General features: G+C 40.1%; 1 protein-coding gene across 9 annotated transcripts in view; it reads right to left on the reverse strand.

The window, feature by feature from the left end:
• The window catches only part of LCORL (ligand dependent nuclear receptor corepressor like), a 162481-nt gene extending 159930 nt beyond the window's left edge, over positions 1–2551 (reverse strand). For 7 of the 9 annotated variants that reach the window (XM_032631889.1, XM_032631890.1, XM_032631881.1 and 4 more), the window contains exon 1: positions 2029–2311. In XM_032631889.1, coding sequence (XP_032487780.1) covers positions 2029–2185 — 157 coding nt within the window. In that variant the 5' untranslated portion in view covers positions 2186–2311. Of the gene's footprint in view, positions 1–2028; positions 2312–2475 lie in introns of those variants that run through there. The other 2 variants (XM_032631885.1, XM_032631892.1) reach the window with 2 other exon arrangements.
• Between the last annotated feature and the right edge of the window lie 16433 nt (positions 2552–18984).

Raw genomic sequence — 18984 nt, forward strand, 5'->3', positions numbered from 1 at the left:
AGACAGAAGGACATCCTATTTCCCTTCTTCCATCAAATCCAATTAATTTTGTGTTTAATTAAAATTCGACTATTTTTCAAAAGCACATATATTTTTGTGAGACGAAGCCATACTTAATGCATCTAAACAAGCGAGAAAAAAGAAAATGCCAAAGTATTCTAAAATATAAAAATTGTCCAAAGATACCATCAAATAACTGTGCCTCGGCAAAACTTAACACAATAGTATCTCGAGCCAGTGTTACAATGCTATCATCCTGCCTGATCGTTCTAACTGAACGAACTCAACAATTTTCAAACAGGTTGTCAGTGGAAGAGATCTTTACATAAGCAATTATAAAAACAGGGTCCATTTTGTATTCGGGAAGCACCAGCAACCCTTCGCTTAAAATTTTTATATAAGAATACCGTGAGGGTTTTTTTACACTTTTTAAAAAGAGATAAAATCACTTATGAATACCTGACTAAAGCTATTTCCTAGAACATTTCCTTAGATAAGAACAAAACATATTTTAAAGCGTAAAACAGTGAATTGCTTGAACATAACTTAAATGCCCCTACTCAGAGCAAACTTCCTTCTCGTACGTTTTCCTATATCCACCGTATTCTGCAGTGCACATTTCTGATTTGAAGTTGTACTAGTTTATCCTACCACGATCTCCTTTTCACTAGTGAAAAACAAGAAAGATCTTCAGGCGCTAACCAAACAAATCTGAGGGGGCTTGGGCAAAAGGGGCGCGAGGTGGCGCAAGAACAGATGGAAACAGGGTACGAGAGTTGTTTTCTTAGGGCACTAAGGTTACTCCTCAACTCCAAATGCCAAGATTTAACTGCCAGTCGAGCAAGCTGCTGCCACTATCCACTCCTTAAACAATAAAACCTTCCCTCTACCTCTTCTACTCTCCCACCCATCAACCCCTTCCAAAACAAACACAACACACCCCATCCCAAAAACCGCGTTATCCCCTCGGTGCCCACTCGGTGTTATCCAACCTGCTGGATAACAGCTCCACGCACACGTCTTACTCAGACAAAACAGCGACGGCGGCAAGGTGGGGAGGTCCCACCACCTCTCGCCACCCCCGAGCAACCCTCAGAATGACAGCCCGGAGCCCAGAAGTTTGAAGCAGAAAGATTCCGACCCAACCAAAAGGGAAGACGGAATTGCAGAACGGGAATGGGAGTTGGGGAGGGCGATGTGCGTGTCTGTGCAAGGAGGGGTCCATCACATGACAGTAAAAGAGGACCCGAGTCTTCGGGGCGTCCGCGAGGAGAACAGGGGGGTTGCCGTCGCCATGGCAACACCCCCCCCTCCGTCCAGACTTCCAAAGAGGGAGGAAGAACTTCAAATCCCAACCGTCAGCGCTCGAGCGGCTCCTTCTTAAAGGAGTACACACGGCGCCGCCGCCGCCGAGCGCGAGAGGGCAGAGTTGGGCGCCCCCGCCCCTCGGGCGACGCCCCCGCCGCCCCTCGCCCCCAGCCGGCTCACCCGCGGCCCCCGCCCCGCGAGCTCCCGGGGGTCGTTCAGGTCCCCGTCCCCGGGAACCCTGTCGCGTCGGCCCGCCCGGACCCCGGCGGCAGAAGGGGGTGTGTGTGCACCCGGCGGGGGCGCGGACCAGCCCGCCTTCCTCCCGCCGGCTCTGCCCGCGGGCTCCTCTCCGGCCGGGCGCCGACCCACCGGCCCGCTTCCTCCCTCTTGACAGGGTGGACGGCGAGCGGCCAGGGGCGCCGAGGAGTTTCGGGGAGAGCGCAAGCGAGCCGTTTCCTTGGGGGCTCGGCGAGCGGGTCCGAACTAACAGTTCCCGGGGAGCCAAAGAGCAGAGGAGGGGAAAGGAGCGCGGACCGCGCCGGGCGAGGAGCCCCCAGACAAAAGGCGAGCGCCGGATCCGCCGCGCCGCCGCCGCTCCCATCTCGCTCCCCCAATGAACTGACCCGAACGGGAGATTCAACTAAACCCCTCTGCCAAACTCCTCGGGCTGCGGCAGCCGTCGCCGCGCGGAGCCGGGGCCCCGGCCCGTGTCTCTCTTACCTACACAGTGCATGAGGCGGTGGCGCCAAGAGTCGAGTTCCCGCCGGAATCCTCTCCTCTCCGCCGCGCACCGAGGGCTCCGGCACTGAGCGGCGGCGGCGGCGGCGGCGGCAGCAGCGGCGGCGGCAGCGGCCATTCTCTCTCTTCCCTTGTCCATCTGCGTCCCGCGTCACGCGCCCTCATTTACATACGAGCGGCGCAGGCACGAGAGGCAGGGGCGCGAGCCCTCGGCGCGAGCCCCGGAGCGCGCGCCCCCCGGAGGGGGGTTGATTGACACGTGTCACACTACCTTCCCTCTGCCCTTCCCTCCCCCTCCCACCGCTCCCTCTGGGAGAGGCGGGGAAGGAGCGTGAGGAGAAGGAAGCAACCTGCCGCTTCCGCTGACCCCGCCTCCCCATCTACTCCCCTGTCTCCCCTCCCCCCGGAGTTTACTCAAGCGAGCCGTACCGCTCCCGCCGCCCGCGAAAACCCTGAGCAGGAGCCAGAGGCTCGGAGCCCCGCCAGGAACAGGCGTGCTAACGGAGCGGACTAGCAACGCTTCCTTTCTGTCTTCGCGACGCGACTCCGGACTCCCGGAGACTTCACTTCCCAGGTCTCCTTGCGCTGGGGTCCCGAAGCGGAGCTTGCTGCCGCGGCGCGGTGCATGCCGGTTCTTGTAGTCCACCAGGGATGGGCGTGTTTCCGTACCCTTCGCACACTTGGGCTTGCAGCCTGGCCTTCGGCTTCTCGGCTCTGTGCGCCTTGTGGGTTTAGCGCTCAGGGCAGTGCGCTGCGCGCGTTGCGGGGTCCGACCCAGCCACCTTAACTTCCTTAGGATTCACGATAGAAAGGCGGTGGAAGCCGCTAGAGTTGTCGGTATCTTGAAGGTTCGGGCTGCGCTTTGTGCTTTAAGTGCTGGAAACTTTTGGGGGTCATTGTGATCTCGTCGCTGCTGAGAAGGAACAAGCCGGTCATTCGGCTGCATCCGAAATAACTGCCAAATGTCCAGAGAGAGAACCCACAGTAACTTCAGTTTCCAGGGCGATGACATCTCGGAAAGCGAGAATATTTGTAAAGATTAGGGGAAAATTGCGGGGCTTTTCACCGGAAATCGTTTACGGGGGGCTTGGAGGTGGCTGGGTGAAAACTCCAAAAGGGGACACTTCTATGCTCCGCAAAAAGTAAACTCCTGGAGGACAGCGACCCATTAAGTCTTGTGTACTGTGTCGTCTTTCACTTGCCTAACCCTAGTACAGTGCGCAGCACGGGATTTAGCACTTAAATGTTGTGGAATGAATTCTGCACTGAGCTAGAGAAAATATTTCTTCAGAGAGAGAGAAAGCTTTTGATTAGATATAAACTCCAATGACATTTTTAACTTTTGCACCACAGTGATTGTGCATGCATTTCTGTATACGTGCAGGGGGCCCAACCGAAGCTATGACACACACAGTTTGCTGAGAAGTACTGTGGATTACTGGGAATTTATGCACAAGTCTGTGGGAAATATGTTTGAATTCTTCTTGGAAACTTCTGTGAATTCTGAATTCAGTTCCATCCTCCTTGTTTTGTGGATTATCCTTCCTTATCCACCTCCACCTTTTTTTTTGCTTCCTAGGAAAAAGTAGTCCTTGCTCATTGGTACCTCCTCAATACTGAATACGTAGTTTTAAATTTTCAAAAATTAAAAAAAAATGAAGTTTGAAATCTCATAATCATATTTTTTAGAATGGACACAATTGGAGAAGCAAGTGAAATCATTAGTGAAGGTGCTTTTGGAGTTATCAGTGGATGGTGTCAGTTGTGGATTCTACTCATGTTGTAATTGCTAAGATGGTCAGCCTCTGTAGCTTTTCTATCTCAGTACTCTACGTTGGTTAGGATGTTAGGGCTAGGTTATGGTGCAGTAACAAAGCATCCAAGAGTTTTAGTGGCTTAAAAACAACAAAGAAAGTTATTTCCTGCTCATCTGTATTTTCATCTCTGGTAGAAGGAAGGGAGAGGGTGGGGAGAGCGTCACTCCATGAGATTCTCACCAAGCAACCAAATGGCTTAGGGAGGCTCCAACCAATCTCTGGAACTTCCTCACTTACATGATAGGCAAAAGGAAGATGAATGGCAAACAGGTTCTTTCTGAAAGTGATACAAATCAATTTCACTCACATTTCATTGACAAAAGCAAATCATATGGGCATGCTATCTTCAAGGGAGCAGGAAAGTGTAATCCTACCATTTGCCCAGAAGAAAAATTAACCCAAATTTACTGGTGAACAGCACCAGTGATTACTACAATCCATCCTTCTAGTCACCAATATACATATCACTCTCCTTACACTACAATATACATTCATTCCTATCACAAGTGAAACAATCCAAAAGTTCTATTCAGTAATGACATTAATCTCAAAGTCCAGCATCTCTGGGTGAGGCTTGGTAGTCCCTGTATTAGAACAGGAGAAAAACTTCTGTTGTTATAAAGATCTGAAAAGACAAAATATCTATCCTCCCTGGTTACACACACACACACACACGTGCACTCAACAAACACTGGTGGGACAGGAACAGAACAACCGTGGTAAACATTTCTGTTTAGAAAGGGGAAGAATGGGAGGCATGCGTGAATAGCTTTAGCAAATATTTTACCACAGCTAGCGTGGATTACCAACTTTCCAGCCTGTAACAACACTTTCCTCACCACCACCCACTGGGCTTCTAAGTCATAGCTAAATATTTTAGATTTTCTATCATAACTGTACTTCCTTCTGGGTACCAAATTCTGTGTTAGTCAGAATGGGCTCGGTTATGCTCCAGTAACAGAAACCCAAAATCTCAGAGGTTTAATACAGAGATTTATTTCTTACTTAAACTATGTGTTCTCCAAAACTCAGTACTGGGGAGGAGAGGAAGAACTGTTATATGTCCACTCAGGGACCCACGTTTATGGGGCCCCACCATCTGAAAGTTCTGCAGTCAGCATGACAAGAGAAAGAAGATGCCAAAGCACAGTCCAGCTCTTAAAGACCTGCCAGAAGTGAAATATTTCACTGGGTGAAGCAAATCATATGGCTATGCTTAACTTCAAAGGAGTGATATATCAGATAGCTTTGAGGACATAACAAACCACCTCAGAACTTAAAAGCTTATAACATCAACTATTTATTTAGTTCATGATTCTATGGAATAGCAATTTGTGTTAGGCTCAGCCAGACAGTTCTTCTGGCCTGGGCTGGGCTCACTCAGGTGTTTGTGAATAGCTGCCTGTCAACAAGGCAGCTCTGGTTCTGAGGGTGTGCCGTCAGCTGGGACAACAGAGCAATCAATCCAGGTGTCCCTCATCATCAGGAGGCTAGCCTTGGCTTGTTCACATGGTGGCAGTCACAGGGTTCAAAAAGAGCAAGCCCCAATGCACAAGAGCTTTTTATTTTTCAACACCTTTATTGAAGTATAATTGCTTTACAATGGTGTGTTAGTTTCTGCTGTATAACAAAGTGAATCAACTATACATATACATATATCCACAAATCTCCTCCCTCTTGCATCTCCCTCCCTCCCACCTATTCCACCCCTCTAGGTGGACACAAAGCACCGAGCTGATCTCCCCGTGCTATGGGGCTGCTTCCCACTAGCTACCTATTTTACATTTGGTAGTGTATGTATGTCCATGCCACTCTCTCACTTCATCCCAGCTTACCCTTCCCCCTCCCCATGTCCTCAAGCCCATTCTCTATGTCTGCGTCTTTATTCCTGTCCTGCCCCTAGGTTCTTCAGAACCTTTTTTTTTAGATTCCATATATATGTGTTGGCATACGGTATTTGTTTTTCTCTTTCTGACTTACTTCACTCTGTATGACAGTTTCTAGGTCCATCCACCTTGCTACAAATAACTCCATTTTGTTTCTTTTTATGGCTGAGTAACATTCCATTGTATATATGTGCCACATCTTCTTTATCCATTCATCTGTCGATGGACACTTAGGTTGCTTCCATGTCCTGGCTATTGTAAATAGAACTGCAATGAAAGCGTTTTTTAAGTTTCAGCTTGGGTTACATTTGCTCTAGGCCCATTGGCTAAAGCAAATCGTATGGCCAAGCCCAGTGACAATATGGGGAAATAGATCCTACCTCTTAACAGGAAGAGCTGCAAGACACATTGCAAAGGGGTATGGAAAGAGGGCAAGAAATAGTTTGTGCCCACTTTTCAATCTACTGCATGAGGAAAGTGCAATGCTACCATGTTCCCACAAAGCAGGGGAAATAGAAGTATTAACGAACAGAACTAATGAATATCATATCTATAGAATTTCTGGGAGAAGGGGAAGATCATGGCCAGATACAATGAAATACACAAACAGAGTTAACTTTGGAATTCAGCTTGACTTTGAAGAGCAAAGACTTTTCCATGGCAAGTGTCAGAGTATGTTGTAATAATCCAAAAACTTGATGTTCGTGTGAGCTCAGTGAACATAATGATAGAAGTCTGGCTGATTCGCCTTTGTATTTTCAGCATCTATGCTGTTCTAGGCACTTAGTTGATGCCTAATGTTTATTGATCGATTTGACAAATGTTAGGGATATCTATAAAGACAAGGATAGAGAGGGGGTCATATCCAAGATTGTCTCCTACACTGAAAATCTAGTTACTCACAAAGGAGTTTTAACATAACAACAGATATATGATATGAACATGTTAATGTTCTTTGGAAAGATGTTTTTGTTCTGTTGTCTATCTCCAATACATATTGTATCATTGGTTTATTGCTGTTTAAAAAGCCAGTCTATAACTTAGTAGCTTAAAAGAACAACCATTTGTTATCACTCAAAAATCTATGGGTCAAATGGGCAGTTCTGCTCAGTTGGTGAGGCTCTGCTGGTTTTGACTGGGATTTCTAATGCTGGAAGCTGCTTGATCTAGGATGGCCTCACTCTGGTCTGGAGTCTGGCTCCCTGTTTGCTAGGTAAAAGGTATGACTGAGCCATGCATCTCATTATCCAGAGACTAGCTAGAGCTTATTTATTTAGTGACAGCATATAAAACATATAAAGAGGGTAAGCACTAATGTGTAAGTGCTTTTCAAGTCTTTGCTTGCATTTGTTTGCTTGCTACTCTCTTATTAAACAAGGCCACTCATACGATCAAGCCCAAATTCTGAGAGGGAGAATACTAACTAATGGCATGGATACAGAAAGGTATTACCAAATTAGGGTCATTACTTCAATCAAACCACCATAAAGGGCTTCCCAGGTGGTGCAGTGGTTGAGAGTCCGCCTGCCGATGCAGGGGACACGGGTTCATGCTCCGGTCCGGGAAGATCCCACATGCCGCAGAGCGGCTGGGCCCTGAGCCATGGCCGCTGAGCCTGCGCATCCGCAGCCTGTGCTCAGCAACGGGAGAGGCCACAATGGTGAGAGGCCCGCCTACCGCAACAAAAAAAAAAACAAAGAAAGCACCATAAATATCCATCCAAATTCACTATTATCCACTAAAGCTTATAAGCACCTCTACAGAGTATCAAGTATACATATAAACGGCTGGGAAAATTACATTTCTTGATTTATGAGATCATTTGGCAGTCAATTCCCAATCTGGGGTACATTTTAGGAGAATATGATATAAACATACAAATAAATTGGAGTAGTTTGAAATACACATGTTTCTATAGTAAAGAAATATAAAATCACAGAAGTACATGACAAGAGATGTTTTTTGAGATACTAACCAAAAATGAAAGCTATTCTTTTACTTTGCAACAAAAATAAACAACCCAGTATACTAATAAGATTGTAAAATACCTATTCAATTATGAATTATCAACATGTAACATAAAAATAATATACATTTTATAATTTAATAAAATATAAACATTTTTGTATGAATTAGATATTTGGAAGTATAAGGCATAGCCATTAGATGCCTTAATTAACTATAAATCATATTTCTGAGAAGCCATTTTTTGAGTAAACTTTATTAGCTGCTTTAGAAATATCACACTTTACTATATTTCCATTAGTTCTGAGTTATAATGCACTGCACTGATCAGAGATATAAAAATCAAAGACAAATTTGATCAACCAATTATTAGGACATGGAACATAGCCCTTTCCAGAAAATTTCTAATCAGCCACATAATCATATTATGCTAAATTTTATGCAAACATCTTAGATTCATCCATGTTTATGAGCCAAAGATTTTTCAGTACTTTTTTTTCTTGTGGGAGTTTGGACTCTAAGGACACCGTTACCTCAGATATACATGCTGATGCATTTAGTTTCAATACTGTAGTTAAATAATTAGTTAAATAGATGAGCGATTTTGTCTTCTTGATACATTTCCAAATATTATCAACATCTTTTTTGTACATTTTATAGGGAACAATGATAAGATTTCAAAGGAGGGAATAAAAATTGAAGAAGCAGAAATATAATGATGATGCACTTCATTTCTTCTACTGTAATATCTATTTCCTATTCCCAGGCTGTCCTTAGTGTACATAAAAATGGACATGATAGTTGATTCAATATGGTCACTCATCTCAGGGGCATATCTCAGATTTTTGTTCTCCATGTTCTTTGTTTAGTTCAACCATTGGATTTTTAAAATACATTTTAAAAACATTACTATTACACCCTGTAACCTCTTCATATTAAATATCTTATAGTTGGATACAATTTTCCCTGTATTAGGAAGACTCAGGCCCTAAACTGTCAGGATAACCAATACTGAAATTAGGGTGTGCATGTTTTCTTTTCTTTTTTTCTTACAAAATCTTACATCTTTGAGCTTGGCATCTGAATTGAATAAATTTACCGTCTATTTTCTCTTACATCCAGGCAGATGTTAATAGGATCTGATCTATCACTACTCTTTTTGTGTGCACTTGAAATTACTTCTGCAGCCTAACTCATTATTATCACTTTCATTTTCAGCCTTTTAATAAAATTTCAATGTATTATATGCTTAATGATGGCAATTTGATCCAATTTAATCCAATTGCATAGTTCAGTATCAAAGTCAAATAAAAATGTCATCTACAGCACCTAGTCTATTACAGTTTAGGAAGAGTATGTGTTGTCTAGGTCAATCCCCTACTTTTCCAGATAGGGATACTGAGGCCCAGACAGAATAAGCAATTTATGTAGGTTACACAGCTTACAAGCAGTAGTACCCAAACTAAAGATCAGATTTCCTGATTCCTAATACTGAATTTTTTTTGCTATAATAATAGCCATGATTTGTTGAGCATGTACATATGTTATTAACTCATTTAACTTTCCCATAACCCTATGCAATAAGTGCTGTTATTAATATCCACATATCACAGAGAAGGAATGATGAATTGGCCCAGAGAAGTTAACTTGTCCAACTTCACTCAGCTAGTTAGTGATAGGACTGGAATTTGAATCTGTCTTTCCAAATTTAATGACTGCTTTACACTGGGAAGCAGAAAAGAAGTTAATAATGTTGCCTTGTTAAAAGTCAGAAATTGAGGAACCTGGACTTTATATGATTTTCATGAGGGGCTCCTCATTATTTGAGTGAAGATAGTGACACAAACACAAAAGTACGGTCCCCCAGTATTTAATATATCATTCAGCCAAACTGGGGTTTTTGCCGCCCACTTTCTGATATTTCCATGCTGTCTACTGTCATGGAGCTCGTCTAATACTCCTTTCTGTGCTCTTAAAGCATGTTTTTTATATTTTTACTCATGGGTTTTTATCATATTCTTCCATATATTATAGTTATTTGTGGATATATCGTTTTATTCCACTCTATCACCTTGTTGATTGTGAAGTCAAGGCCTGGGTATTCATCATTTCTTTATACCTGTATTCTACACTTTGTTGATACCAAAGAGGCTTTTGTTAAGTTGAAATAAAAGGGTAACAAATTGGGATTTTTAAAAGAAAACATGAAAGATATAGGACTTCTTTCACCCCTACCAACATTCTCAAGACCTACTCATAAATCCAAACTTATTTTTCACCCCTGATGTCAAGACAGTGACAAAAGGAGGTGGCATGTTTGCATTTTACAGAGGTTATATTTCAAACCCAGAAATAATCATTTGGCCTTTCAGTGTGTTGAAATTCCTCATACAAAATAAACCACAATGTCTTGTATGAATAAAGCAAATCACTTTACCTACTAAAATGTCTTAGGGAGCAGAAATACGAACAATTTATGAATTTGAAAAATCTTTTCCATGCTGTTGACAATAGCTAGGATTGAGTCCTCAGTTTCAAATATAGAAAATATTTATGTATTTTGATATAAAAATAATACAAAATACTAATATTTCATGGTAAGCAGGCCCAGCAATAAAGCTCTGAAGTAAAATCCAGTGGACTGAAGAAGTTTATCTTAAAATATTACTGTAAAGAAGGTTTATTTAACCAGTGAAATATGGTAGTAGTGCATATTAATATCCACCTAGAGAATAGATGTGAAATAAAGATAGGAAAGAAAGAAGCAATTAAATTATACTGTGATTTACCCTTATAAAGAAGAGATATGAATTAAAATATGAAGCTGATAAAACTTTAGTACCTTTTAACTTAGTAGTCAATATGTAAAAATTATATAACATTTGATGATTTAAATTATATTAAGATTTAAATTGTAATTAATAATCACTTATGCAAAAGTAGAAGGTAAAAAATAGTCTAATATGATTCTATTGTAGACTTTCAAATTTAATAGGTAAAATCACCTGATCTTATTAATATACACTAAAGTTATTAAGCTCTAAACCAGAAACTTGAAAGAAAAAGGAATCTAAATATAAAACTCAGAAACTCTTTTGAATACCATTGGTCTCCCCCAGTCTCTGTTTCTCCATTGTTCTCAGGAAATAGGAGAATCGCAAGACAGAAGGTAGAAGTAAGAAGGTGGCTAAAAAGCCTGAGAATTGGTTGAAAGAGTGTGTAAGGAGTGCTGAGAATCACCTCCTCCTCTAGACTCCTTCTTGACCATGGATGTGCAGCCAGGCCTTTTTATCCCAACTCCTAGAAGAGATTGGACATTCACTCTTTGGAGAAATTGGACCAGAGAGATTATGGTTGTGAGGACGCCAAGTTTAGTAGAGGGAGGGGCTAAAGTTGCAGACTGAACACAGATTATTAAGTAAAAGTTTGCTAAGTTTCCCCCCAACTTGCTCCTAGAACATCCATAACCAGAGTTACACCTTTTAGCAGGAAATTGGAGCTCTTTCTCAAGAGAAACTCAAAAGTTGCACAGAAAAGACTTACAGATGCTGACATTTGAATATCTTCATAATGAAATGCTTATCTTCTTCTTGATCACACTTCAGTAAAGCCCACCAGTCATAAGGTTCACCCATTTACACAGAACATCCGAAAAATGTTTAAGGGTTTCACTCATAAATGTGCATTGGCAGCTAAGAGTCCTTAGACATTTGAGGCAAAAATCCAAAAGACAGAGACCAAAACAAGCAGATAAAAGGAATTCAAAATAAAACAGAGACAATGCAGGGAATATAAGAAAGCTTCCAAGTAATTATAATTAGCATCCTCAAAGAGATAAGAGAAGATATTGCATTATTAAAACAAGAATTACTTTGAAACAAGATGCTGTGGGAACAGAGAACAACAACAGAGAACAAGGAATCAAGAAAGAGCTCTTGGAAATTAAAAATATTTCAGATGAAATTAAGACAAAATTCCATAGAAGTGTTGAGAGGTGAAGTTGGAAAATTTCTTAAAGGTAGCATCAAAAAACCGAAAAGATGTAGAGACAGACAGTAGAAGATGTGAAAATTTCAAGATCAGCCTGGGAAGTCCAACATCTGACGAACCTGAGTTCAAGAAAGAGCCTATAGACAAACTGAGAGGAGAGTATTATCAAAGAAATAATAAAAGTTCCCAGAACTGAGGGAAATGAGCCACTAGATTAAATGGCTTCATTCCAAGACAAATAATTATGAAATTTCACGATCCCAGGAATAATGAGACAATTCTAAAAGCTTCTAGAGAGAAAATGTAGACCATGTACAATGAATAAGGAATCGGAGTAGTATCACACTTCTCAGCAAATGACAATGGACAACATCTTCAAAATTGTAACTAAAAATTATCTCCAATCTAGAATTCTAAAATCTGTCAAACCATCAGTCAGTTACGTGAATAGAGTAGATAGTTATGGCTTGCAATGTCTCAAAGCATTTACTTCCCATGTATTCCTTTTCAGTATGCTACTGGGGGATGTGATTTCTTATAATTAAGGAGATAAGTAATCATAGATACAGGGAATCCACCATAAAAAAGAGGTCAAAGGAATTCCTAAGGTGGGGAAGGACAGTTATAAATGAGAGCTGGCAGAAGACCCCAAAAGCAAATCCAAATGCAGGATGGACTTGCTTTTGGATGTAAGATGATGGAGAGATCCAAGAAAGAATTTCCTGGGACAAAATGGAGCAGAAATTATATGACTGGTTTGACTTGTGGAAAAATAAAAATTGGAAGGATGTTGGGGAGAGCAAAAAGAACTAGTAATAGGCACATAAGTAACTTAGGAAATGAAAGATCCTCAATGTGTGTGACTTTGAATTTTTATCTTTGCTTCTCCAGTGTCTATGATAGTGCCTGGCATGGAAGAGGATCTCAGTGAGTGCTTACTGTATGGATAGATGGATGGATGAATGAATGGATGAATTAATAATGTAATAATAATAATAATAAAATAATAATGAATTTGTGCCTTCCTCCACCTGACAGTTCCTTGAACATAGACAAACCTCTGTGAATGTTTATTGAATTTTGTGAATGCATATTGTTTATTTAATCATTTGTTAATCCCTTTAGCAAGATTTCCTAGTTTTGAAAAACAAATTAAACTTAAATATTTTTGATTAAAGTAGGCTATTTATTAAGATTCTGAAAAATTCCAGGTGGTACCTTTAGTCACAGAATGAATCCAGGTACTCAAAAATAATGTTTCTCTCCATCTTTTACCATTGCTTTCTTCTTTGTTGTTTCCATTCTTAGGTCATATTTCCCAATGTGCTTGGCCAAGGTAACCACTAGTAGTTACAGCTTAATCCCACAGATTAACACCACTTCTTTATTAGTTACTCCAAAATACACAGCTTATTCAAAGTCGACCAACTTTTATCAACTTCTTGAGCCAATTATTGTGGCCAGGGGAATAGAATATTCTGATTAGTTAGGCCTGGGTCATACGACCAAGTCTAGAACCATGGATCAGCCTCATCCAAACCACATGGACTCAAAATCAGGGAGAGAGTTCCTCAAAGGTCACTATTACCAGAAAAAGGGAATGTAGATATCCAGACAGGCAAAACCAAATAGCTACTTTATTGAAAAAAATTCACCTACTTTACCCTGACCTCTATTACAGAGATGAATATTCCTCCAAATAAGCCTTTCAAAACAGAAAATAGCATTTGAGATTGCTTGTTAAATATGACTTTGTATCTCTTTATATCTCATCTTTGACCTTTCTAACTTCTTGGCATGTAAATTGTAGACCAGCTCTGTTCAATAGAAACATAATGTGAGACATAAATGTAAGCCACATGTGCAATTTTAAATTTTCTAGTGGCCATATTTAAAAAGTAAAAGTCATTTAAAAATATATTTTATTTAGTCCAATACATCTAAAACATTACCACTTCAACATATAATCAATATAAAACTTTTAATGAGATATTTTACATTCTTTTTTCTATACTCTTTGAAATTCTATGTGTATTTTACACTTGCAGCACATTTCAATTCAGATTAGCCACATGTGGATGAAGGCTACCATTTTGGACAAAGCATTTCTGGACTGTGAAAGCCTTTATATTCTATCAAGTAAAGTCTTTATTCTTTCCCTCCGCCAACCAATTTCCTCTCTTAAAAACCATCTCTTTCCATTCTAATCATCTTTCTTCCTCCAATCAAATAGTACAATGCATCAAATTGGACAATGTTAATGAGGTCACAGTCTTATGATTTTGAAAAGGGAATAAAAAGAAGTGTTCACATATTTTCTACTTTTCAGGAATGAGAACTGAAATAAAATGGCAAATCACCCTGGTGCTTTCATTCAGCATGAGTTAAAGCAATGTGAAACAGATGATCACATCTTGATGACAATTACAGTACTACTTGGCAGGAGGAAGTGAAGAAGAAATTTGTCCTGGTACTATTAAATAGCTGCCCAGATAGGTTCTACAAGGAATAGAAAGAGTGAGAAGAATCAAATTACCCACATGCAGCTAATGAAATAGCTGCATCATGTTATTGGGGGAATCTCAATTGCTAAGATAGAATGTCTGTTAGCACACCTTTATTCCTCAAAGAAGTCTGATTTGCACATACTCACTTTTGAGGATAAATCTTCAGATGTGCTTTTTTGTATGTTTAAAAAGCAGGCTCTTTTTTCTATGAATCCCTTGATCCAAGGGTTTATTTTGGCACCTTGAGGATTATGTAAAACTTATTGCCGAAGCAGCATTTTCTTTTAAAGCGTCGGTTTCCAAGCACTCTCTGAGAAAGATAAAAAAGAAAAGAAAATAAAAAGCCCTCCAAAATGTCAACTACTTTGGGATGGATTTTACATGATTTTCTCAGTTCAAACAAAACTGTAGTATATATAAAAAATGTGACAGAATTTTATTTTGCAAATTTAGTATGATTAGAATTTACATGCAGTTATAAAATACTGTTCATTTTCACAGAAATATCTTAAACAACTTGCATTTGTAAACACTGGGTGATTCAATTTAAAAATATCAACACTTAAGATATATACCTTATCATAAAATATATCTTTTAGTCAGAAATCAATGCCCCACACATAAAAATTCAATAAACATTTTGGACATCTAATGCTTTTCAAGTGCAACACTAGGCTCTGGGCTTCAAGGATAAGTCACAGAATTTGCTCTTGTGATCATGACATATATCTATAGTGTTTGTTGCACACTGTTTGTAGACCTTCCTTTTAGAAATCAGATCTTAATTTTCCCCTGAAGACCATTCCCTCTGCTATCCTCAGTTTATCTGCGTCTTATGGAATTGACACTACTCCTGACTGCAGACTTGAGCAGGTGAGTGAGGACTGGCCAATCAGCACACTGTATTCCCCTGTATAGTGACTGGCTCGAGGATAGACACATTACCTAGTCAGGGCCAATGAGACACAGTGAACTTTGGGAGAGACCTTTGTTTTTTTCCGCTAAATGTGCTACAACCATTTTGCAACTAAGTACATCGTGTTTGAGAATGAACCCACCACCAAAGAACAGAGCTCACAAAAGGAGAGACGAAAACCAAGTCCTGTAACGAGCTCTGTCTAAAGCCAATAACCCTGGACAAAAAGATATTATAAGCCTAAAGGCAGCTACAGCATGATGAAAGAGGAAACAGTTCGTTTTGAGAGGACGTAAAATGACAATAATAGAGTGATCAGAGAAGAGACTAGGAAGGCAAGGGACAGATCACGGAAGATCACATCCTCCAGTTTAAGGACCATCACACAGAGGATGGCAGGATCACTGACATATTTTAAACAGGGGAGTGACATGGTCATATTTATTTTGTAAAAATCATTTAAAAAGTGTTTTATTTAAGCAAGCACTTAATGAATTTGAACAAAAGCTGCAGTAAGAAGTAGATTATGTGGGGACACATTTTAACAAGTATTAGATTGTGAACTCATGGAAGACAAAGTCATTTGCATCATATCAAGTTCAATCTCTGATCTATTGTATTGAACCTATGAAATTACTGATATTTGAGTGTGCCTAACCTGTTAAAAAAAAGCAATTACATATGGTTCAATCCAATAGAAGTATATTATATTTTTATATGATAAAGGCCAGAAAAGAGCATTTCTAGATTTTTTCTCTCCCATACAGTTGATTTAGTTGATTTAGAATCAGGTTTTTTTAGGAGACTTTTTTTTTTTTTGCAGTACACGGGCGTCTCACTGTTGTGGCCTCTCCGGTTGTGGAGCACAGGCTCCGGACGCGCAGGCTCAGGGGTCATGGCTCACGGGCCTAGCCGCTCCGCGGGCATGTGAGATCTTCCCAGACTGGGGCACGAACCTGCGTCCAGGGGACCCTGCATAGGCAGGCGGACTCTCAACCACTGCACCACCAGGGAAGCCCTGAATACACATTTTTAAACACATGGGTGCTTGTCATAGGCTGAAAGATGTTCTCCGAAAATTCATATGTTGAAGCCCTAACCCACACAACTTCAGACGGTGACAGCATTTGGAGACAGGGCCCTGAAAGAGGTGATTAAGTTAAAATGAGCCCATGAGGTCAGGCCCTAATTCAATCTGACCGGTGTGCTTATAAGAAGAGGAAAGTTGGACACAAAGAGACACAAGGAATGTGTGCATAGAGGACACAGTGAGAAGGCAGCTGTCCTCAAGGCAAGGAGAGGGGGCTCAGAATGAGATCAACTCTGCTGACACCTTGATCTTAGACTTCCAGCCTCCAGAAATATAAGAAATATATATAAGAAATATGTATAAGAAAATATATAAGAAATATATATAAGAAAATATATAAGAAATATATATATAAGAAATATATATATATGAAAACAAGTCTGTTGTGTAAGGTACTCAGTCTGTAGTATTTTGCTAGGGCAGCCCTAGCAAACTAATACAGTGATTAAAATTTTTTTAAATCTAATATACTTTTATTCATCAACTGTAGCCAATGTATTTGATTCTCCATTTCTCCAGATGAAAGATTTTAGCACCCTTACCTTTCCATTTGTTCTTTCTTTCCCTTTCAGTTTTCACTTTTCATCATCTACATTTTGCATTGTTTGATAACATTTACAATCTACTCTGCAACCGTATTTAAATGTATGCTTTATCTATAGGTTGATCCTGAAAATTGGTCATCAGTAAATGTTGTCTACATGCTATGCCTATGTTCACTGTATAGCCAAGCAGTTTAATTTTTATTTTCCGAAGTGCTTTTCTCTCTCCCTCCCTCAATTTGATGAGCCTGTGGGTTTTCTGGGTTCAGGCAGGCTTAGCTCCAAGCTGCAGGTTGGGTTCATGTGCATGTGCCTCATTCTGGGATCCATGGCTACTTGGGGCATGCTCTTGTCATGAAGATGACAGATAGGCACAAGGGCAAGCAAGACAACATGAAACATTTAAAGCCTCTCCTTATATCACATTGGCTAACATTCCATTGGTCAAATCAAGTCACACAGTCAAGTCCAAAGTCAATGGAGGAGATGGTATATTCTGCACACAATGAACCATAGCAAGATTATGGGAAAGGGAAGGATGAATTGTTAGCCAATCATACTGTCTACCACGGGTACCAATGGCTATCGAAAACCACTATACTTTTCCCTAAATTATTTGCTTAATTCCTTTAGAGAGGAAACCTACTTTTGTTTTCTCAAGCAAATACCTGACTTTTGTTAAAGATTAACTTACATTTAAGAAAAAAGCCCATGTAATAGAATAATAAAGCAATAGTATCTAATAATGCCTTACATGAAGCAAGCACTCAGTAAATATTTGAATGAATAAGCAAATGAATGAATAAAAAGAAACTAGCTTTTTAAAAGGGAGCACTCAGATCAGAAAGTTTTAAAAATATTTATCTTTTTTTTCTTCCAGATAATTGAGACAGTTTCAGAGTTATACATGAAAATGTACCTTATCTGTCCTGTATTCTTCCTTCTCCTGTTAACTGAAGTTGTTCAGTGAATATATTTAATTTTCATCCTTAAAATACATACAAGGCTAATTTAAAATTGTTGCTGCATTAAAAATATATACCATGAAGGAAAATTTACTTGAAAAATTTAGGATTTCATAGTATAGCTGCTTTAGAATTTAAATGGAAAATATTTCATATTGGTAAGTTTCTAAAAACAAATTTTTATCAACTATCTCACTTTAAATGAAAATGGACTGGCCTGAAATGTATGAAAAAATTCAGCCACAGAGGTGACCTTTTCCAGTCTTTGTGGGACTACATCTAGCATCAATTTAAGCCTGGATTTGCAAACATTCTTAAATTAGAAAGTATTTTTTATTTATTTATTTTTTTTTTGGCAGTACGCGGGCCTCTCACTGTTGTGGCCTCTCCCGTTGCGGAGCACAGGCTCCGGACGCGCAAGCTCAGCGGCCATGGCTCACGGGCCCAGCCGCTCTGAGGCACGTGGGATCTTCCCGGATCGGGGCACGAACACGTGTCCCCTGCATTGGCAGGCGGACTCTTAACCACGGCGCCACCAGGGAAGCCCTAGAAAGTATTTTTACAATGATTTTCTTTTCTAAACAGTTTTAAAATAATTATTATTAAGTAGCAAATTTTGTTTAAAATAATTTATTTAATTAAGCTCTTTGGCAAAGATTAAAAATAAAAAAACCATTTGGGCCAGCACCATGGATTCCATTCATGAACTGAAGCCAACTGAACAGCTGCTTTGGTAACCTTGGTTTGATTTCTTTCTGAAAATGGTGAATATGGTAATTGAGTAACCTCTGTAATGTTAATGGAATGCAAGTTTGTACTGGGAGTAGCATATCTATTCTAAAGTGCATGATTTGGCTCTACCATCCTTTTTATTTATTTAAAAACTTTGCTCTGTCTGCAGACAGAAGACTATTATTGGAGACTATTAATGAGATCTATATTCACATCTTGGTCTGAATATACCTCATTGTTCCCTTGGCCATTAATATCTTCGTATTTCAACCAGTTATTTTCCCTCTCAGAGTGCATATGATAGAGATGTGGAAGATCATACAGACAGGTGAAGGAAGTTTCTGTTGTCATGGAATGTTTCAGGTTTAGGAAGCTTCTATTCTTGAGAGTTTAGATCTCAGGAATAAGCTTACTATTCATAGCTTGCCAAAGCACGTTTGTGACAGCTATTAGTATCTAATCTCTGGATTTATTTTGAAAAGGTAGGTCTATGGAGTAGGCAGCAAGGGAACTTTGCATGAAGTCAAA

The sequence above is a fragment of the Phocoena sinus genome, chromosome 5 (assembly GCF_008692025.1).
Source record: "Phocoena sinus isolate mPhoSin1 chromosome 5, mPhoSin1.pri, whole genome shotgun sequence".
In the NCBI taxonomy this organism is placed as follows: domain Eukaryota; kingdom Metazoa; phylum Chordata; class Mammalia; order Artiodactyla; family Phocoenidae; genus Phocoena; species Phocoena sinus.